At 40.6% G+C, this 19,683-nt stretch overlaps 1 protein-coding gene across 4 annotated transcripts in view; it reads left to right on the forward strand.

Moving 5' to 3' along the window:
- Positions 1 to 19,683, forward strand: part of FAM53A (family with sequence similarity 53 member A) — a 96,077-nt gene that overhangs the window by 40,207 nt on the left and 36,187 nt on the right. For 3 of the 4 annotated variants that reach the window (XM_077477937.1, XM_077477938.1, XM_077477939.1), the window contains exons 2-4: positions 64 to 291; positions 11,562 to 11,616; positions 14,119 to 14,927. In XM_077477937.1, coding sequence (XP_077334063.1) covers positions 175 to 291; positions 11,562 to 11,616; positions 14,119 to 14,927 — 981 coding nt within the window. In that variant the 5' untranslated portion in view covers positions 64 to 174. Of the gene's footprint in view, positions 1 to 63; positions 292 to 11,561; positions 11,617 to 14,118; positions 14,928 to 19,683 lie in introns of those variants that run through there. The other variant, XM_077477940.1, reaches the window with a different exon arrangement.

The following is a 19,683-nucleotide window of genomic DNA, read 5'->3' on the forward strand; positions in this document are numbered from 1 at the left end:
AAATTAGATATGAGTGACGTACCCAGGCAACATAATGTAACCTGGCCTGCTTTGTCATTTTAGATGAGAACCATGAACTACAGCACTGAAATTAACTAGGCTGCTCGCTTCAAGAAAGATGTTCAACTTCAACAAGAACTGAAATGATCAGACAGTATTAAGACCAGAGGATCGATGATTGTGGGGCTGAGGAGCGGAGACGCAAGGACTAACATGGTGACACTAATTACCGAGAAGCTACAGAACCAAAGCCTTGACGATCGCTCATGCAAAACATACAACATTAATCTGGTACGTGGTATTGTAATTGGGCATCTTTCAGGCCTGGATCAGACGAGTTGTGCAACGTGTTAATATACACAAATTATACAGATTGCTAATAATTTTGCTTTTAAGTGCATTCAGGTCAGGCTTAATTGTCTCATTAACTGGTACATTAGAGGCTTTCTAATAAAAATAATTGTGGTTTATCTGCACATTGTGCTTGCGTGAAGGAACACGGTATAACTATCAAATACTTGGTATTTTCAAGTTCTGGGATTCCCACGGTTTGTTCTGTACTGTGAGGAGCCCAGTAATTACATTGACGAAGTAAAACTGGTCTTGTTTGTCAGTGTTTGCTTTTTAGAACTTTGTATCTCAACAGCGAGCAATCAGAAGATCGCCGACATCAGATACAAGTGAACAGGACATGTTTTTTCAAGTTGACGCTCATCTACGTTTCAGAAGTCCTTGCTTTGAGGTTACGTGGACCCTGCTTTGCAAATTCAGCACAGCTCCAATCTCACTGCACAGGACAGAGACAAAAACCAAAGTGACACAGGCACGCTGAAATATTTTCCTTCCTTTATGGCCAGTTGGGGTAGAATATGTTGTGGGTCTGGCATCAGCGAGGGTAAACAATGCCTCGGGCTTGATGGTTGGTTACATAGCACCTATGGTCAGGAGGAAGAGGAATGTTGCCCCGTCATTGGTATTACCTGTAGAAATAGTGCCCCATCATTGGCATTAGTAGGTGGAGTAGTGCCCTATGTTTGGTGTCAGTAATAGGAATAGTGCCCCATCATTGGCATTACTAGGAGGAATAGTGCTGTATGGTTGGTGCCGGTGGGAGGAATAGTGCCCATCAGTGGGAGGAATAGTTCCCATCGTCTTTACTGGGTGGAATAGTGCCCTATGGTTGGTGTCAGTGAGCGGAATAGTGCCCCATCGTTGATAATACCAGTAGGGATAGTGCCCCATCATTGGCATTACTGGAAGGAATAGTGACCTATGGTATGTGTGAGTGGAAGGCGTATTGCCCCGTCATTGGTATTACCATTATAAATAGTGCTCCATCATTGGCATTACTGGAAGCAATAGTGCCCTATGGTATGTGTCCATGGAAGGAGTAGTGCCCCATCATTGGTATTACCGGTATAAATAGTGCCCCATCATTGGTATTGGTGTCAGTGGCAGGAAGTAGGCCTTATTGTTGGCAAAAGTGGGAGGAATGGTGCCCCAAGGACCAGATAAAAGCTTGTCGGGCCACAGTTTGGAAACCAGTGCTTTTTTATATATTTTTATATATATATATCAACTGCTTTGCCTGTGGGTGTCTGACATGTATAACTTATCTCAGAATAGGATAGAACCAAGAGAGAAGAATAAGGATATTTAAGTCTTGTTCATTATTACAATGTAATCATTTTATTGCCAAGAGTAGGGTACAAAGTATTCTGATATCTTTATAGTCCATATCAAAGCAAAGCAATGTCATGCTGGTTTTTATTGTGCTTTTAAGACATAAAAATAGTCATTAAAACACACTATAATAAAATAGATAAAGAGCAAAGAGTGACAGGAATGCAAATAGCTCTTCCTATCAGCTGTTTGCAGCCTTTAGAATTGTAGTCTGTGGTGTAGTGTCAATGAACATATAAGGCTTTACTGAAGAGTGTGTATATGTACGTGTGTGTGTATATGTACGTGTGTGTGTATATGTACGTGTGTGTGTGTGTGTGTGTGTGTGTGCGCATATATATATCTATCTATATATATATATATATATATCTCAATCAATCTTTATCTCAATGTGATCAGCTAAAGTCATAGGTAGATCTAAAAGACATTTATATCTCCATTCATTAAGACCTGGATCACACCTGTGTATTTTGTAGTGCATTTTCAGTTTTGCAGGAACACACTACAGTCTATTTAACATGGTTTCCTATGGGTCATTTTCACATCTGTGCATTTTATAGAAAGGGCCAGGGACCAACAGGTTGTGTTTTTGGTTCCATAGACTTCAATGGATCAGAAATGATCAAAATGCACCTGGAATATGCATCAACTGCAACCTGCATAGGTGTGAACCAGGCCTTGTTGATCATTATGTATTTTTGTGCAAGCAGTGTAAGTACTGAGCTGGTATTTGCTGCTTTCATACCCCGGTACAGCAGAGACTAGAGAAGGGAAGCATCAAATTGGGTTGTTGTGTTAACAAGGGACATGCTGACAGGAGGAGAGAGCGGAGTGGCAGATAATTTCATCAGCCCGCTGCTTCTCTTTTCACTGCTCAGACAGGGGCCGGGGGAAGGATAAGACCTTAAAGTGTTAAAGCTGAACTCTGTATGGAAAAAAATACCTTTTGTAATGGCTCTTTTTCCCTATTGCAAAGGCTAACTGCTCCTTTTGCACAGGGCGTGATGTATTTTGTTTTCCACTTCATTGGGAGTCAGCACTTTCCTCCACTCTCCTCCATTGTCCTTCACTGGACTATGTGGTGGGCCCTCGGTATCTTCATGTACAATGCAGGAATGTAGGACCTGCATTGTATGAGATGACATCAAAGAGCTGCGGCCAAGGGAAGAACGAAGAATAGGAAGTCTGCAGGAATAAGGTATGTCATCTCATTCATCATCCTCTAGGCAGGATGAGCAGTTAACCTTTTGTAGTGAGGAGGGGAATGCACTATTAGCGTTCATCTTTTTCCTGAGTGCTTGCCAGTGAGTCAGTAGGCAATTAGGCCAGCCTTCAGATGAGGGCCCCAGAGCTTGCACCTACACAAAGTAAGCGGTCAGCATTTCATTTGATTTCACAGGAGGTTCCCTTTAAGGTTGCTGTTTTTCATGCCTCAGTAGCGAGATGCCCGAAAACAAGGGATTAGCTTAATGATCACCTATATGGCAAAGCTTGTTCCCACTGGTTCAGTGTTGCATGAGGGATTGCTGTGACTTCACTAGCCTGAGGTAGCAGCTGTATAACTGGGAATAAAACCACCTGTGAGATCTCTATTCAGGCTGATGCAAATGGATTCCTATTAAACATGAATTGCAGTAAAATCACAGGATACGCCTAGGTAGCTTTGTCCGAGGTTGCATAAGTTTTGAGATTTGGTATTGAAAACAGTCCCCTTACTGGCAAGTGTTTGGTTTAAAAGTACAGTAAGATGTGCTGAAATGAGTCACATTTTAATTTAAACTAGGTTAATTGTCTATTGTACCTAGGGCCTTGAGGGTTGGGTGGTGGGTGATGCACAAAAATGAGAGTAAAAGTGATAAGGAGATGATCATGTCTTTCAAATGAACTTGGCACTCAAGTCAACTTTTTTTTAAATTGAGACTGGGGATGAGCTAGAACATCTGTCAAGTTTTTATTGCAGTTTCCTCCTACTTCCTGTCATGATGAGCACACAAGAAGTGAAGGGTAATGCCTCTAATGGGGAGACAGACATAAAACATGACAGAGCTTCTAACCCTTTCCCGGTCTACTATGGGATAGTTCTACTGCTGTCTTTTTTAGGCCGAATTCACACCTGAGCAGAGAAAATTCCAGGCATTTTTGGTTGAGGGCTTTATTGCTTGTGTGTACAAGTGTTTTAGAAGCATGTTGCAAGTGTTTAAATGTGTATTCCCGCTTCAGGCATTGTTTTAGCCAATGGAAATCAGGAGGAGGAGACCAGTTCTAATAAAGATTTAAAAAAAACTGTCTAAATTACACCTGAAAAACACTCAAAAACACTTGATTCCAGCATCTGCTTGTGTTCACATTGAAGTCTATGGGGCCAAAAAGCTCAAACCTGCCCTGAGTAGCTTTTGGAGCATCAGGCTTTGAGCTACAGGAGTTTGAATGCTCATATATGAGTAGCCACCACTGAAATACATCATGGGGATTAGGCCTCATACACACAGGGCCTCTATTTAGCCCCCTGATGCCCAGCCTGCAGCCCTTTGGTGTTTGAAGTGTAGTCCTTGGGCCCCAGCAGTCAGTAGAGGGAGCGATGATTTGTAATGGGTCCCTTGATAGTAGTAATGTTCTAACAGTATAATGCAAACATGTCCCTAGTCTCTGAATTTTTCCTATAGCATGACTTCAGTAGCCAACCACTCCCGTAGAACAATCTGACCATTTCCTCTATTAAGTTTTCAGTTTGTGACAGTTTTTTGTAGCATTACATGTAGTAAATATATCTGGCAATTTGGAGACTTTAGGGGCCACATTTGAGGCTCCCCATTACCTTGCAAGTTGACAATCGCTGGCCTCTGAATGCTTTCTCCTGGCACCTAAAGCTACCTATTGCACATGCAGCAAGCATTTGAGCCTTGGTGGAGTCCATTGATCCCACATCTAAACATATCTAGATGCTCTTCAGCTCCTCTCCTGAACAAGCTTTTGATGTTTTTTTTTCAGCCTGCGAATGCTCTCCTCCTAATAAAGTAGTACACGTAGTAGACAACTATGTGCGTAGACAGGATACGCTAACATAGGGATGCTTTTACAGGCTGAAAAACAGTGTGCATGAGGCTTAAGCTTGAGTGTTTTGAAGCTTTGAGCTACAATGCGCTCAGGTATAAGTGCTCATGCACACGGACGTTTTAAAAAACTGGCTGCAAAGCTAGCTCCGACGCCTGGAAAAATCGTCGTGATTTTTACCGCGTTTTGGCGCGTTTTTTAGCGTTAGCGTTAAGTAGCTTTTTTTAAGAAACACATCTCTTGGCTATAGGACTCAGAAAACAAAGAAAATATGTTGCGCGTTTATGCGCGTTTTTGCGCGTTTTCCCGCGATTCGCGTTTTTACAGCTCTAGCTCCACGCCACGGAACGCACTGGTCCTGGGTTTTTTTTACAGCTTAAAAACGCCTATGCCATTTGCAGCTCAAAAACGCCTAGGTGGGCATGAAGCCATAGACTAACATGGACAGGCCTTTTTAAGCTGCAAAAAAAGCTCAAAAAAGCGGCTGTAAAAACGTCCGTGTGCATGAGGCCTAAATGTGGCCTTACCTGTAGAGATTTCCTTCATCTTTTTGTCAGTTATCATAGCAGTAAAAGAAAATCTCTACTGGGCAGAAGCTGGAAATAAAAATCTGGAAGAGGTTCTGTCTCTTTCCCTGTGTAGCCAAAATAAAGTTTTGCCTGGAGTTCCACTTTGTTGACTTACTGCTAAGCCTTGGTTCACCTGACCATTTTGTTGCTTGAAGCTCAAGGCTCCAAAATGCTTAACAACCAAAGTCCCATCCTTATTATGCCTCCTCCCATATGAGCCACTTTTAACTCAATACCTGGAACTCAAAAAGGTATGAGCTAATTTTAAAGCCGAATTAGAGTTTTTGGCCCCAAAACCTTCAATAAAAGCGCCTGAAAAAATTTGTCTTTTTAACCTAAACTGTCTCGTCCTCTCAGTATCTAGCTTTCCATTGGCCAAAACAATGTTCAAGCCTAAATATGCCTAAAGAAATTCCTAAAAACACACAGAGAAAGTGTTCCAAAATTACCTGTACACTTCATGCTTGGTTGTGAATAGAGTTCCAGTAGAATATCAAGTCTGCTCAAGTATGCTTTTATTGCCTATGGTCCATTTCTGATAAATATTTCTTAGAGGTTTAAGATTTTCCCAAGGTTTCTCCACAGACTTCAACTGGTTGATGCCAGCTATCGACTCTGTTCTCTGGCTTGCTCCCATTTCTGGAAGGCATTATACTCACCATTACTGAAAGACGGCACTCGTTCATGCATGTGGTTCAAATAAATATGCGTGTACCCCTTCACATGCAGTCTATGGGCTTGTTTAGGTTTGGAAGGATGTTGCTGTGGACAACACCACAATGTTTCCCTCGCATCATATTTTGTGAGTGCCTATTTTGTAACAAGCCGGAAGAATTGCCCCGCACAATGAGGTTTATTCTCTGTAATATTGCTGTTTTATGGAGCTTCCAGAGCTCCGAGATTTGAAGGTCCACATTATGCAACCTGAAGACAGACATTTGGGCGATGAAACGGTTAACTGCAGCCATTCATGTGATCTCGTCCTTGAAGGTTTGCTGACCAAGCCTGCAGGATGGTGATATGATGGGTGCGGTGGGGAGATCCTTTCTGAGCACACAGGGAGAAACTGTTGCGTTGTGCTTTCAGTGCTTGTATAATTAAAACCCTTTGCCTCTAGCTATATAGTGCTTTGCATGCTATAAGCTCTGACTTGCTTCAGAACTGGGTCACTGTATGTGGAATCTACTATATACAAACACTGCTCATTTCTCGGAAGGAAAAAGAGAGCATGCAAGCCAAAGTGGACGAGCTGGAGTTTTTCAGATTCTAATTATTTCTATATTGCACACAGACTGGTCTTCTGAAATATTAACCCACCTCAAATTTTATCTTAAAGGGGCTACATTTCTTGATGTTCCTCATGCATATTACATTTTGCAAATGCAAAATATCTCTGAACAATTTGTGCCATAAAAATGCACTGGCCTTTTTCATGTTAAATTGGTCTAATATCAATAATCATTGGTTAGGAGTTATCCTTGATGCACATAGTAATGTAGCACCAGTGTTCAATTGGGTTGAGTACTGCCTTGTGTTGCTTCCACCAGCAAGGTTTTTCTATGGTGGTCTATTGTGGCCTATGAGTTGCATGAATTCAGACCAGGACAGCGTAAGGCCACATTTGCTGTTTGTGGGCATATGTACTATAGCTTGACTGCTGAGGCGCATAGGCTTAAGGACCCAACACTCAGTAATCAACAACATCTTCAACAACACACATAGACCAATTAAGTTGGAAAGGGCAAGGCCACAGCTTTAAAATTTTCAGTACAATTAATTTCCAACATAAACACTTAACCAGTGGCAGTCAGTCATACTGTGAGCACACTTGACATTAACTTGACCACGTCTAAAGGGCCTGTCTTTACCATAAGTGCTGAGCAGACAGTAGACTGACCCAACTTCCAATCAACAGCATAGCCCATTATGGCAACTTTTTTAAAGCTGGCAAGGTCAAAAACTGCTAAGAAAGCTGTGACAAACAGCAACCACAGGGTTGAAGGGTTGTGTATCCGCACCCACTTCCTAGCCATGCCCCCATCAGTTCAAGGCTCCCTTTCACTATGAGGTCAAGGGGCCTTCATTAATACTCCCTGACACCAGTGTGTCACTCATGTCTCTTAGATCAATGAATGTACTTACATCCATTGCAAGTAAAAAAGTACAATCTGCATTGTACGGGAAAGTTCAGCTTTGCACCTGCTGCTGCTTACATCAAAGATTGTATTGGCAATGTCTTCCATAATTTAGTTGCCCCTTTAGCAAGGCTATAAACAGTGTTATGATTTCTCCTATTTGTTATGGTTGATCCAGTGGGGAAGACTGACACCCATATTTGTTTTCTCAGTAACCATACCAGTTGTGCAGATATAGGAATTCTTTTTTGCAGCCCCTGAAAAATAGCAAGTATCTGTCTAACCTATCAACAGACATTCTTAGTCAAAAATACCGTTCTTGAGTAGGAGTTGACTTCTACTTCTACCAGTATGAAAAGTGGCACATGCATATTAAGACATCAGCAGTGCATTGTTAGCTCAAACAGGGCAAGGTGCACTAACTGCTAGGGCCTGGCACTCAAGTAAAGATTTACCACCTTTTACGGAACATCTAATTGTGCCCATGTACCCTGAAAAGACCCTTTGCCTTTCCCCTGAAAAAAGTAGTTTACTTTCTGTGGTGACATTCCCTAACAACTGTAGCCTCAAAGCTGTATCTTTATAGTATGAGATATATGGTACTGTGCTTTTGGCCACTAGTGTCATGGTCTGTGATGCTCAGGGTTTTCTTAGCTGGAGAACAAGCTGAATTGAGGAGCTACATGTCAAGGATCTCCCTGCTCCTATTTTATTCATTCTGTGGATTTGTGCTATCTGTACCTCTCCTGCTGCATCTTGAATATTCCCCCTCCAGTCTTCTGATCACCAGTCATCGGGGGGGCAGCTCTGAAAGCAGTAAAGCAAAGCTCTACTTCACCAAAATGGTCACCTCCACAGAGACACCATACAGGACAAGACACAGTAAATTGGTAATGGGGAAAACCAGGCCTGCATGAATGCTACAGGCCATGCTGGTGACATTTTGTGCGCCTTTATTTGGGCACAGTCCCCATAGTTCAGATCTTCAAACAGCTGAAGCACAATTACTGTATGCTGCTAATAGTTCAATGTATTGGCCCTGCAGCAGTCTGGGTAATCTAGGGTTAATTCGTCTGCATCTCCTTAGTTTTTTCTTGTAGAGTTCAGAGAGACAAGAACATTTAAGGATGTTTACCTTCCATGCAAAGTAAGCCATCATTGTAAAGGAAGTGTCTGAACAATGGTATCTTTTTTGGCCTAGTGAAAAATAAATCACAGTCCACAAGGCATTTGGAGGAGGAAGTTTGTTAATCAGCCATGTTTTATGACTTTATTTTTTTTCCATGAAGTGACGACTATGAACTTGTCCTTTTTTTTAGATATTTCACAATTACTGTCTATGCGGTTTGCTAAATAGCACACAGCTTATTGTTGTGACATAACAGTGCATGTTCGAAGGCAAGCTTCCACAAATAGTTTTGGGGAGAGCAACTTTGGGGCCGAGTCACCGGTAGCCTGTTATGACTTTGATTCTGGCAAGATACCCCATATTAAAGGGAGTGTCTGATGTAATTGTTTGGCTTTATATTGCACATACTGGACGCAAATGAATTTTTGTTAGCATGTGAAAAAAGCCTAGTAGGAGGGGGTTGAAGACAAACTACTGTGCCAATATTAAGCCGGATTGAGAGACCTAAAAGACGCAACCTCCCCCAACATAGATGTCTTGGCACATTACTTAACATGTAAGCTATGTGAAACTGAAATGTCTCATCTGGAGTTGACTTAGTCAGAACTTTCAATTTTGGAATGGGGCAGGATTGAATCCGATGACCATTATTCTTGGGACAGATGTTCTTTTTGTGGTATGTAACCTTACAAAAATGCCCACCTCTATAACTTTGTTGGTTGTCATTGATACTGGGACAGGAAGTGAGGCAAAATCTTCTGCTGTAGAGACCAGGACATGAAAAAACTCATACTGTAGATCCTACCTTTTCCCCCTTCTAAGCAAAACTAAAAAGTTTTGGTTGCCAGCATATTTAAATCTTTATAGAAATACACTTGTTTTGTTGGAGGGCAAGGATATTATTCAGTGATTTTACAGCGTTGCCCTGGAATGGAGTTGTCTGATTCTTCTGGAACCACAACCTTAGATGTACAATCATAAAAAACCTTAAGGACTTTTCTGGAGTTTTGTTTAAAGAGGAACTGCAGTCTGCTCACATAATTTGCCATTCTGAAGCTTCCCTCCAACCACTTTGCATATTTTATATATACCGTGATTCTTTACTTGCCAAATATGCTGCAGAAATCTCCCATCTCCCTCCACTGGCTGCATCCATTTTAACTATGGGCAGCTGAAGCTGCTGCCTATTCACTTCCTGGATTTACAGAGGCACACCTCCAGCTCTGCAGCTCTCATTGGCTCTCTTTTAGCTCACCCCCCCCCCCCCCCCCCTTCCTGGCAAACTCACAAGCGTGAGAGAGCGCTGTGCATTATGTCATAAGCCTAGGCTTTTTACCAGACAAACAGGAAGTGGGCTGTATAAGGTATTTACTGGTAGAAAAAAAATGTTTTACTATCCAAAGTTAAAACAAGGGCAGAAGTTCATAGATGGAAAGATGAAAAAATAACTGAAGTTCTGCTTTTTAAAGTATTTAGTTTGATCTGTGTGCATATGTTAAGAGCCCTGTAAATACTTTTTGAAGCCTTTCATTATATTTAAATATTTTTAGAAATCAATTAAAGTGGACCTTCACCTTCTACATAGGATTGTGCTGTTCTAATCATCCCTTTTATTATAAGTTTTTTGCTGGAATTCCCAGTTCTTTCCTCTGGTGCCAGCCGGCATTGATCATTTGGGCTCAGATACAGAAAAAGTCCTGGTAGAACTACTAAAACCCCTTCAGTAGAAACCATGTGCCTTAATAACAAGTTTTTTTTACATACAGTAAGGCCTATTTTCTTTACATGGCTGTCACCAGAGGCTAGGAGATTGGGATGAGTTATTGGGGTGTGGAATAGATTTATACAAGTGGTAAAGGTCCATTGTGTAATCTTTTTAAGTGTATTCTGTCCACAAGTGTGCAGAGTGTGCAAACTAAATGACATATACTAAACAAGCACCGTAATAAAAGAAGTGTGAAATAATCCTTTATTGCTATGTAGCTGTAGCCATGGTGGAGAAATCAATCCTCAAAATTCAAAACGGAGGCATTGAAATGTCAGCTATTTTCCTTCTCTATTGGACCAGAATCTTGACGGCCTGCCAGCCTTCTATTGTACAGTAGGTGGTTAAGCTGTATGAAATTGACTGAAACCAACTTTAATATCGTGATTATGATCTTTGAGAATTGATAGCTTCAGATAACAAGCAGCTAGAGAGGGCATTGAGGACTTAATTTGAAGTATGTAAATACTTGAATGTCCTGGCATTGGTACACATCAAGGTTGAGAATTGTAAAAGCTACAGAATTTTTAATGAACTTCTTTTTTCCTTATGTTATCAGCATTTTGAGATGCCATAGATATCGGCTCTTCTAACCATGTGATAAGGTTCATTGTGTTGTACTCTTATTATGCTTGGTGCTACATCTTCTGAAATAACCTGGATGAATCATCCAAAACTTGAATTTTTATTGAATCTGTGTTTTATCTGGATCTAAGGTTCCTTTAATCAAAAAAACTATCTAGACCTATATGTGTTTCTTTATTGCCAGCATTTACAATTGTGTCTAAATTCTCTTTCTAATTGAATCTAAAAGCAGAAACAAAATCCATTAGACCCTTTTGTGTTTCAAAGATTTGTGTGTACTATAAAACAATTTTATTTTGTAAGTAACTTTCCAGTAAAGACTTGATCCTGTAATGTTTTATATCAAGGCTGTTTAGCAATACTACTTAACACATTACAGCTGTTACAATTTCTCACGTATTGAAAACGGAACAGATGGCGAAGTTCTGTTTTTCGTTTAAACAATACTGAGATCTGGCCTACCCCTGCAGTGAATTTTTCACCCACAAGTACCTTCTCTGCATTGGCCAGTACCATGTACATCTGATTGTCATATATCATTTTTTTTTTTTTTTTAGTCCTGCTCGCAAAGTGTATGATTTGTGTATTTTTCACACCATGTTCTGTTGTATGGTGTTGAAACTTTTTCCTTTGGTTAATTTCAGCGCTCTTCTGAGAAGCTGAACAATGGTGGCACCTTGTTCCCTTACGAAATCAATGGTAAGTTTTCGTGAAACCTTAGCAGATTTTTTCTTTTATATGAAAAGCAAGGTGTTCAACTAACAGTGAGGAGAAATAAAATAGAACCCTTTTCTGGTGCTAATCATATGCAGAGCTTGAAAATATGGGTTGAGAGCCTGCTGGCTTAAACGGTTTGTGGAACAATGGGTATGAATCAGTGGCTCACAGCGATTGTATGCCTCTAAGGAGCTTTGCATATTAAATGCAGCCTGCTCTGTTGGCCAGCCGCTGGCTGGATGGATAGGGACATATTTCATCCCATCCTTCTGATATTTAAAACATTTAAATGGGCCAGATTATAACAGACACAAAAAGCTGGGCTCCCTCCTTCCCTCAAATAGAGCTGGACTTCATTCAGCATCAGAATCCTTGTTTTAGAACTTTCTCTTAAGTGTTCCATTCACAATTTATTTAATTGTTTGAAAAGGAAGTCCTTTAAGATGTAAGTTTTTTTGTGTTTTGCTCATGCTAACGCAGCTGTAGGTCTGAATCTTGCATAAGTTTGCCGCGTTCATTGCTGGATTTGCTTAAATTAAAATCAAATCGGGTATGGTTTGTGTGCGCCAAAGTTAATCTGAACAGCTGTTTGCAAATCTGATGATAAGAATTTGGCTTTAAGGACCAGGTGATGTCTATCCAACTTTTAAAACATTTAAACAAACCAATTTAAAAAACGTTTATCACAAAAAATACAATTTCAGTACAGTTTCAAATTCCATTTCCATTTTTTGACTGCGCTTACTTGTAACCCATTTTCTTTCCTCAATTTAAACGTGAATCCTTCACCTGGAAAAAGTATGCAGACAAGTCTGCAATGTTATTTATTTAATTTTTTTCTAGGTCAGTGACTTGCTAGGTATTCCGGGATTATGCTGCTAGACCCAAAACTTTGGCCTTTTTACAAGTTATCAATGGTAGCTCCAGTATTTCTGCACTCAAAGGTTATCCTTAAAGTGAACTTGATGGTTAACTTTACCTTCTAAGGCGGCCTCAAACCCTATGGCTTCTTTAGTTTATATTTAAAGATCTAATTTTTTCCTGTGGTTGATTCCATACTCTTCTCCTTCGGCCTCCAATGTTTTCATATTTGGCCTTTTAAAAAGGCAAGGAGTATTTGGTCTGCAAGACATCTGGAACATTTAGTCTTCTATTAATCATTTCCACCCTTATTAGCTTATGTTTTAGTTTTTTGAGGATGATTATTAGGGCTGATAGTCAGTAGCCGCAATATCAACTGCCTAAACCTTTCATGATAACCTACACCATCATCGTACTCCCAAAGTGGTTGGCAGGACAGCCTGGAGGTGTTCTCTTAGGACCTAGATTCATCCCCAAACAGTGTAAATTAGGATTAAAAAAGGGTACATGTTTGTCTACCCATGGGCAACCTTCCACATTTATGAAGATGTAAGACTGAATTTACAGATTCTTGCATAAGGCCAATCATGACTGGTTGTCTTTACCTTGTATCTCTAGGCAGAACCTTTTTTCCTCAAGTTTGGATACATTGGCTAAGGGGTTAGACCTTAAAGTTATTTTTAATGCTATATGTGTCCCCATTGGGGAGACTCACCCCTCCCTTTGTGTGGGTGATTATTGTCATCGAGAAGGAAAGTGAGGGGAAATCAAAAATATTATTATCTCCAGAACCAAAGGTAAGGGGACATGACGTCTGTAGACAACCAAGAGGGGAATTACCTAATTTTAGGAATTTTCCACTAGCATCCTGTTGTGCATCTGGGAAGGGAAGCGAATTGAGGTTTCCCTAATATTACACAGACATAAAAAATAAAATAAAAACACTAAGAAGGGGTTTTAATCCCTTTTGGCTACACATATACTTGATGTTGGTTTGAGTCCAGCACCTGGAAAATGTCCAAGACCCCATGCCTTTATTAAAACTATAATAGCTTTATCCAAATATCTATCTGATAGCACAAACGTCTTCATTGCTTTAGACACACATAAAACAAAACTGTAAAACCAAGGCTAGGATCCCTTTAAAATGTTAATGACTTTAATGCATATAAACTAGCTCTGAATAATACAACGCCTATTTTGTCAGCTACTATGTAGTAGATTAATAAATGCAACCTGGAGGTGGAAAATTAATATTAATCCAGCTATCATAATACCAGAATACATTATCAGTTAAGTAATTGAATTATATTGTAAAAAAGGGTGTTAATAGCACATGCAGCTGAGGGTAGAGTGTTATATACTTTCTTCTGAGAATTCACTTGTGTAAAAAGTCTGTGCTATTTGAGTTGAAGCGAGTTGTTATCCGTCTACACTGCAGTTTCTCAGCCCTAAAAATAAACCTATCCTCTTCTGATATAACTCTGCCATCACCTAGGTGTTTGGTATTATGTGCTTTATGCATGTTTATAGAAAAATGTGTATTTTAGAATGTTGTTGCTGTTCTAATATTCATCTTTGTTTTTTCTTTTTCTTTTTTTTCTTTTCTTCTTTCTCTTGTAGAGGACAGTCCCTGGAAAATGATTGACAGGGCTTGTCCAATAAGGGCGGAACTGAACAAGAACTCCATTTTTCCTTTTTCTATGTGTCCCTACAGCACCGGCACTCCAGCCAACTTTACTCTGCCATGGCAGAACGAGTCCTCCAATCAGTCCTTATTATCAGGGTGGATAAGGGAACTTAATCTCAATGACAGCTTTGGACAGCCGCTGGCACCCCCGACGAAAAGACACTGCAGGTCACTGTCTGAGCCAGACGAACTGTCTCGCTGTCGGTCACCCTGGAAACCAGGAAATTCCAAGGTTTGGACTCCCGTTTCAAAGAGGCGATGCAACAGCGGTGGCAGTGCCACTTTACAGCGCTGTAACAGTCACGGCAGCGCCACCTTGCAGAGAAGCACAAGTGTCTGCCTGCCGCAGAACGCCCAGTCTCTTAACAACAACAATGTGTTCACAGTGCCTGCCTGCAACACGTCTCCTGTCCCAAGGCCCTCTTCTGCCAGCAGCGGCTTTGTGGATGGTAGCGAAGGAAGCACAACCTCCAGCATACGTTGGAACTCTGGTGGCCCTTGCGACTTCAGTCCAAGGAGGCGCCTTTCTCTGTCTCAGGAGCACATCACAGAACCAGGAGATATTTTGCCTTCAGCCAACAGCACACCAACATCTACCCCAGAGTTGAGACGGCGCCAGGGCTTACTGCGGTGCCGTTCCCAGCCTTGTGTGTTAAATGAGAGGAAAGTCAGGCTAAAACGCAGACGTGACGAGGATGTCCGGTGGAGCAGGCCATCTATAGATTTCTTTAAAATGACCCGGGTAAGTCTTTCTGCATGTCAGACCTGTGTATCTATCATTGTACACTTATTGGTGTATTGGTAGGTTCTCCCATTCATTCATTTTTTTTTTTTTTTTTTTGTTTTTTTTTTTTTTGAAGATTGTCAAAAATAGAACTGAAGGCAAAGCCTTACTTTGATACAAGCATCAGTAATTTTACTATAAAATGTTATGAAATTCTATAGGGATAGCCATTTATGATTTCCAAGAAGCCTCAGTGCTAAGTTTCCACAGAATTACATTTAGGCAGGCAACTCCCCACATTGATAATAATTACTGACTACAGGTATTTTGTGCACCTTCTGGAACTGATAATTGGCTTTTAGCATGGGTTCCTTTGGTGCTCATATTATTTTCATAGTTGGTAAGGTTGAATAAAGACAATAGTCCATCCAGTTCAACCTGTGTAGGCGTATGTGTGTCAATGTCGGTAATCATTTCCCATATCCCTTTATGTGGTGGTCACTAATAGTTTCATAGTAAGTAATAGTTTCATAATAAATAATAATTTTAAAACATAATATGGAAAATATTGGGTCAGGAATTCTCATTTAAAGTATCAAGATTTGCACTCACTTCCAGATTTGTTGACAATATTTTCATCAAATAGGAAGTGATGCAACAGAGACACAGAAGTAAAAATTCCGCCAGGGATTCTAAGTGTTCCCTTACTAAAGAAAAGCATTTTTATTAGTTGTCTACTTCCTATCTGGTAAAATGTTAGCAGCAGGACGGGAAGTTGAAGGTAAATCAGCAGTAAAAACCTGATGGGGGTAGTAATCCTTCTCTATTTAAAATGAAGAAAAGAATGTCTGGTCATACCCTGAAATTCGTTACATGCATGACGCATTTTCACCAAAAAAGATGTCAGAATTATGTTTGGTTAGTAAGCTAATTATTATTGATGTGTACATCAAAATATTTTCCGTGTTATCATATCAAGCAGTATGTGCGTCCTGCCTGGAAATGACGTGCAGTGGAAGATATGAGTGCATTGTGCTTTGCTTTTGAGTGTTTTCTCTTTCCTTTCTTCCAATTTAATCTCAAGTTAAGGAGTGGTGGGAAGATGGGAAATTTTGCCATTCATAACACTTAGGAGTCAGAACTCAGGAAACGATAGCGAGGTATGTACAGACACAGAAGACGGCTTTGTCCAGAAATATCCAGGAGCGGCTAAAAAAAAGAACTATTGTTTAAGTACATGAGGTGCATTAAAGTATCTTAGCAAAGGCTGACCTTTTTGTGGAAGCCAACCAAAATCAGATTAGGCTTTAGAACAAGACAGAAGAGAGTCTGAAATGGAAGTTGGGCTTTGGTCTACTCCTTTTTTTTCTCCTACCATTTTTGATCTGGGTGAGAAAAACAAAGTTTTATTGAGTTACTTGATCTCCTTGTAGACCTCTTTGTTTTCTGTAGTACTGGGCATATATATAGGGTCTAGAGTTCATCTAATATCCATTAATTTTCAGAGTCTTGCAACACATCAATGCTTTCATCCCATCAACATGGTTTGCACGTGCATTGATTTTAACATTAATAGTCTTGTTGGGATGGATAAGTAGAGTAACAAAAGGGCTTACTTACCTTTCCTGGAGAAAATGCAGTTCTTGACCCCCATCCAGTGTTGTCAAAAGTGTTGTCAAAAGTAAGGCATTTGGCCCTTTGTTTGTTAAATGGAAGGATCCCCATTCAGATTGGCCAGTTTTCCTTCTTCAGCTGAGATCATATGATCAAGCATCTTCAGGAATGTACTGCACTGGAAGGATGTAGAAAAGCATAATTTTCTCCAGGTAAGGTACGTCATTACTACTGGGCAACACAGTGGCCAAGTGGTTAGCACTTCCGCCTAGATGTTGGTTCAAATACCAGCCATGACACTGCCTGGCTGGAGTTTGCATGTTCTCCCTGTGCCTGTGTGGGTTTCCTCAGGGTACTCCGGTTTCCTCCCACACTTTAAAAAAAAGATGCTAGGTTAATCCTAATTGGCCCCAGCATGTGTACGTATGAATGTGAGTTAGAGACCTTAGATTGTAAGCTTCTTGAGGGCAGGAATGGATGTGAATGTACAGTAAATATGTTAAGGGCTGCATACACTGACTACCTGTAATAAATAACATAAAAAATACCACTAATCTGTATCGAAGAATTCTGGTATTTGAATATATGAGAATTTGGGAGGTCATCTAAAAATTTCCATTCCAATCAAAGTGTATGCCATTCTAAGTACTGCCCTGGTATATTTGTCCAACACATTCATTCTGATTGTCATGTCAGCTTGTCAGAATTGCTGGACTCTAATGTTGGCAGTCATTTGGGCACCTTTATGTTTTTATGTTTTTTTGTTTTCAGAGAAGGGCTAAAATGTTTTTTTTTTTTTTTTAAGAAGTATTGATTCACAACTTTTTTTCATGTTGTTATATTGCCTATAATCATGAATTCATACCCCTGTCTGGAACAGGCCCCGGGTATAACAATATACAGTACTGCTTAATGGCCCTACAAAAAGTTCACAAGATTGAAGATAAGTGCAGCCCCCTCCTGCCAGCTGCATGTACAGTGAGACGCAAGCTTAAAATAGAGAAGTGTAGGAAAGTCCCTTTCTCACGCTGTGTGCCTCACCCGACCTCTCATAACCCACCCAAATCACACAAGATCCTTTATTTTGTCCCATCTGCTGGAGGGAGAAGCTCATGCACTACACTCGTGTCTGCATATTGAAAGAGCTTCGACTTGTCAGCACTTGACGGCTTCTAAATTTCATTTTTTTTTTATGTAACTTGGCGTTGTTGACTTTGTTTAATGCTGTCTATTCTGATGTGTTTTGACAACCTGTCTTAAACCTTTAGGGTATTTGTTACTGTGTATGATCCAGCTTTTTCATTGCCCATTCTTTGGTTACTTAAAGCTGCCTTGCTGTTTGTAGCCAGCAAAGTAAATGCTCCAAATATCATCAAAGCATGTGTAGATGGTCTTGTGATACTCGTGGTATGTTATACCACATGCATTAGTAGGCCTACAAAGTTCCAGTCTTTAAAATGTTCAGGTGTCAATATATCAGTAGAGTTATCCCTGAGGACGAAAAGGGAGATACCTTCCTGTCCTGAGGTGGGTTGTCAGCACCACCCCAATTCTTTTCTAGTGATCACTCAGTGTAGAAAAATTGAGCCTGCCTACCTACTGGAGGGTTCAACGGGTATGCAAATCTGTGTGATAACAAACACCCCTATATGCTAGAACAGGGGTCTCCAAACTTCCAAAACAAAGGGCCAGTATTCTGTGTTTCAGACTTTAGGAGGGCTTTACTGTGGCTAGGGGGAGTATAAATGCCCCAGCATTGATTGGGGGGGGGGGGGGGGGAGTCCATAATGTCTGACTGGTGGTCAGTGGGATTTAAAAAATGTAGGAGGAGGCATAATGTCCCATTATTGGTAGTGGAAGTGGCAGGAACAGTGCAATATTGTTTGTGTCAATGGGGGGAATAGTGCCCTGTTTGCATCAGTGAAAGCAATGGTGCCTCATCATTGGTGTTAGTAGGAGGAATAGTGGCCTGAAGGGCCAGATAAAGGCAGGCAAAGGACCACAGTTTGGAGACCACTGTCCTAGAAGGTGTGTAGTGTTCTTCCTTATGGATATTATAGCTGGTGTATCCCAAGAGGTGCCCACATTTTTGATTTTGGATCTTTAATGGGCACCTTCTACAGAAGTCCAAACAATGGGCAATTGTGCTGAGAGGAAATCCCTGTGAATAAAAGGAATTGCTAGTTTCCCCATTGGAATTTTTCCTCTCTATTGCAAACTTTGGGTTTCCCCAGAAAAGTATTTTTTTTTTTTTTTTACTTTTACTTTCAATGATAATGGTAAACAGAAAAAATAGAGAGGGTGAATCTTCCTAACGGGGGCACAGACAAATAAAAACCTAATCAGTGTTCTAATCTCTCTCCACTCTAACCAAAACTATAAAAAAAAGTTTTGCCTTTAGTTATAATTTAAGGAACTAAGCCGTCTGGACCTCCTCTGGCTTGTAATCCTCGTGGCTCAGGGTGTGCTGTCCTTGCTACTTATTTTACATTGCGTCTTGAATAGCACAAGATTCCTCCTGTCAGTGATGGAGCAGTGAATGATACGCTTTCCTGTTCAGGAAGCTGTCTGCTCTCATTACTCTTCTGCATTCTCGTGGTCCTTCCAGTTCACGCGCAAAAAAGGTTGACAAATAAATCAAACTTTCTGCTTACCGAGGATTTTTTTTTTAGAACAAGCCAGACATTTGAACATTGACCTGTGGAAAATGAGTTTGTGAATGCAGAAGGCAGTGGTGCCTTCATTTGAAGAGAATGTAATTGTACCATTCACCTTTTTTTCTTTTTTTACCTGTAACCCAGGTGCTGTGTTCTCCAGGCTGCCAGATCTATTTAATGACATTTGTTTTCTTCATGCACCAAGGGCGCCCCTATGTTTATGGTCCCTCTGAGTTCTTAATACCTGGCAGCCTAACAAATAGTTGCCAGCTGTCCCTGATTTGGAAGGCTTATCCCTTGAAATGTTCCTTGTATTTGGATTTTGGAGTAAAAAAAAAAACCTCCAGCCTAAACAAAGCTCTGGTATTTTTAGTTTGATGCTGGAAGGACTGCTAACCTGCTGATCTTCCAATCCAGAAAGTTGCTTGGCTGCACATTGGGAGTTAGCAGGGGGTGTTTGTGTCCATGTCCATCTCCACCACCAACATGCTGAGCAGGAAATG

Source organism: Lithobates pipiens, unplaced genomic scaffold (assembly GCF_037356315.1).
Source record: "Lithobates pipiens isolate NorthernLeopardFrog02 unplaced genomic scaffold, aLitPip1_a1.2 Scaffold_13, whole genome shotgun sequence".
Classification (NCBI taxonomy): Eukaryota; Metazoa; Chordata; class Amphibia; order Anura; family Ranidae; genus Lithobates; species Lithobates pipiens.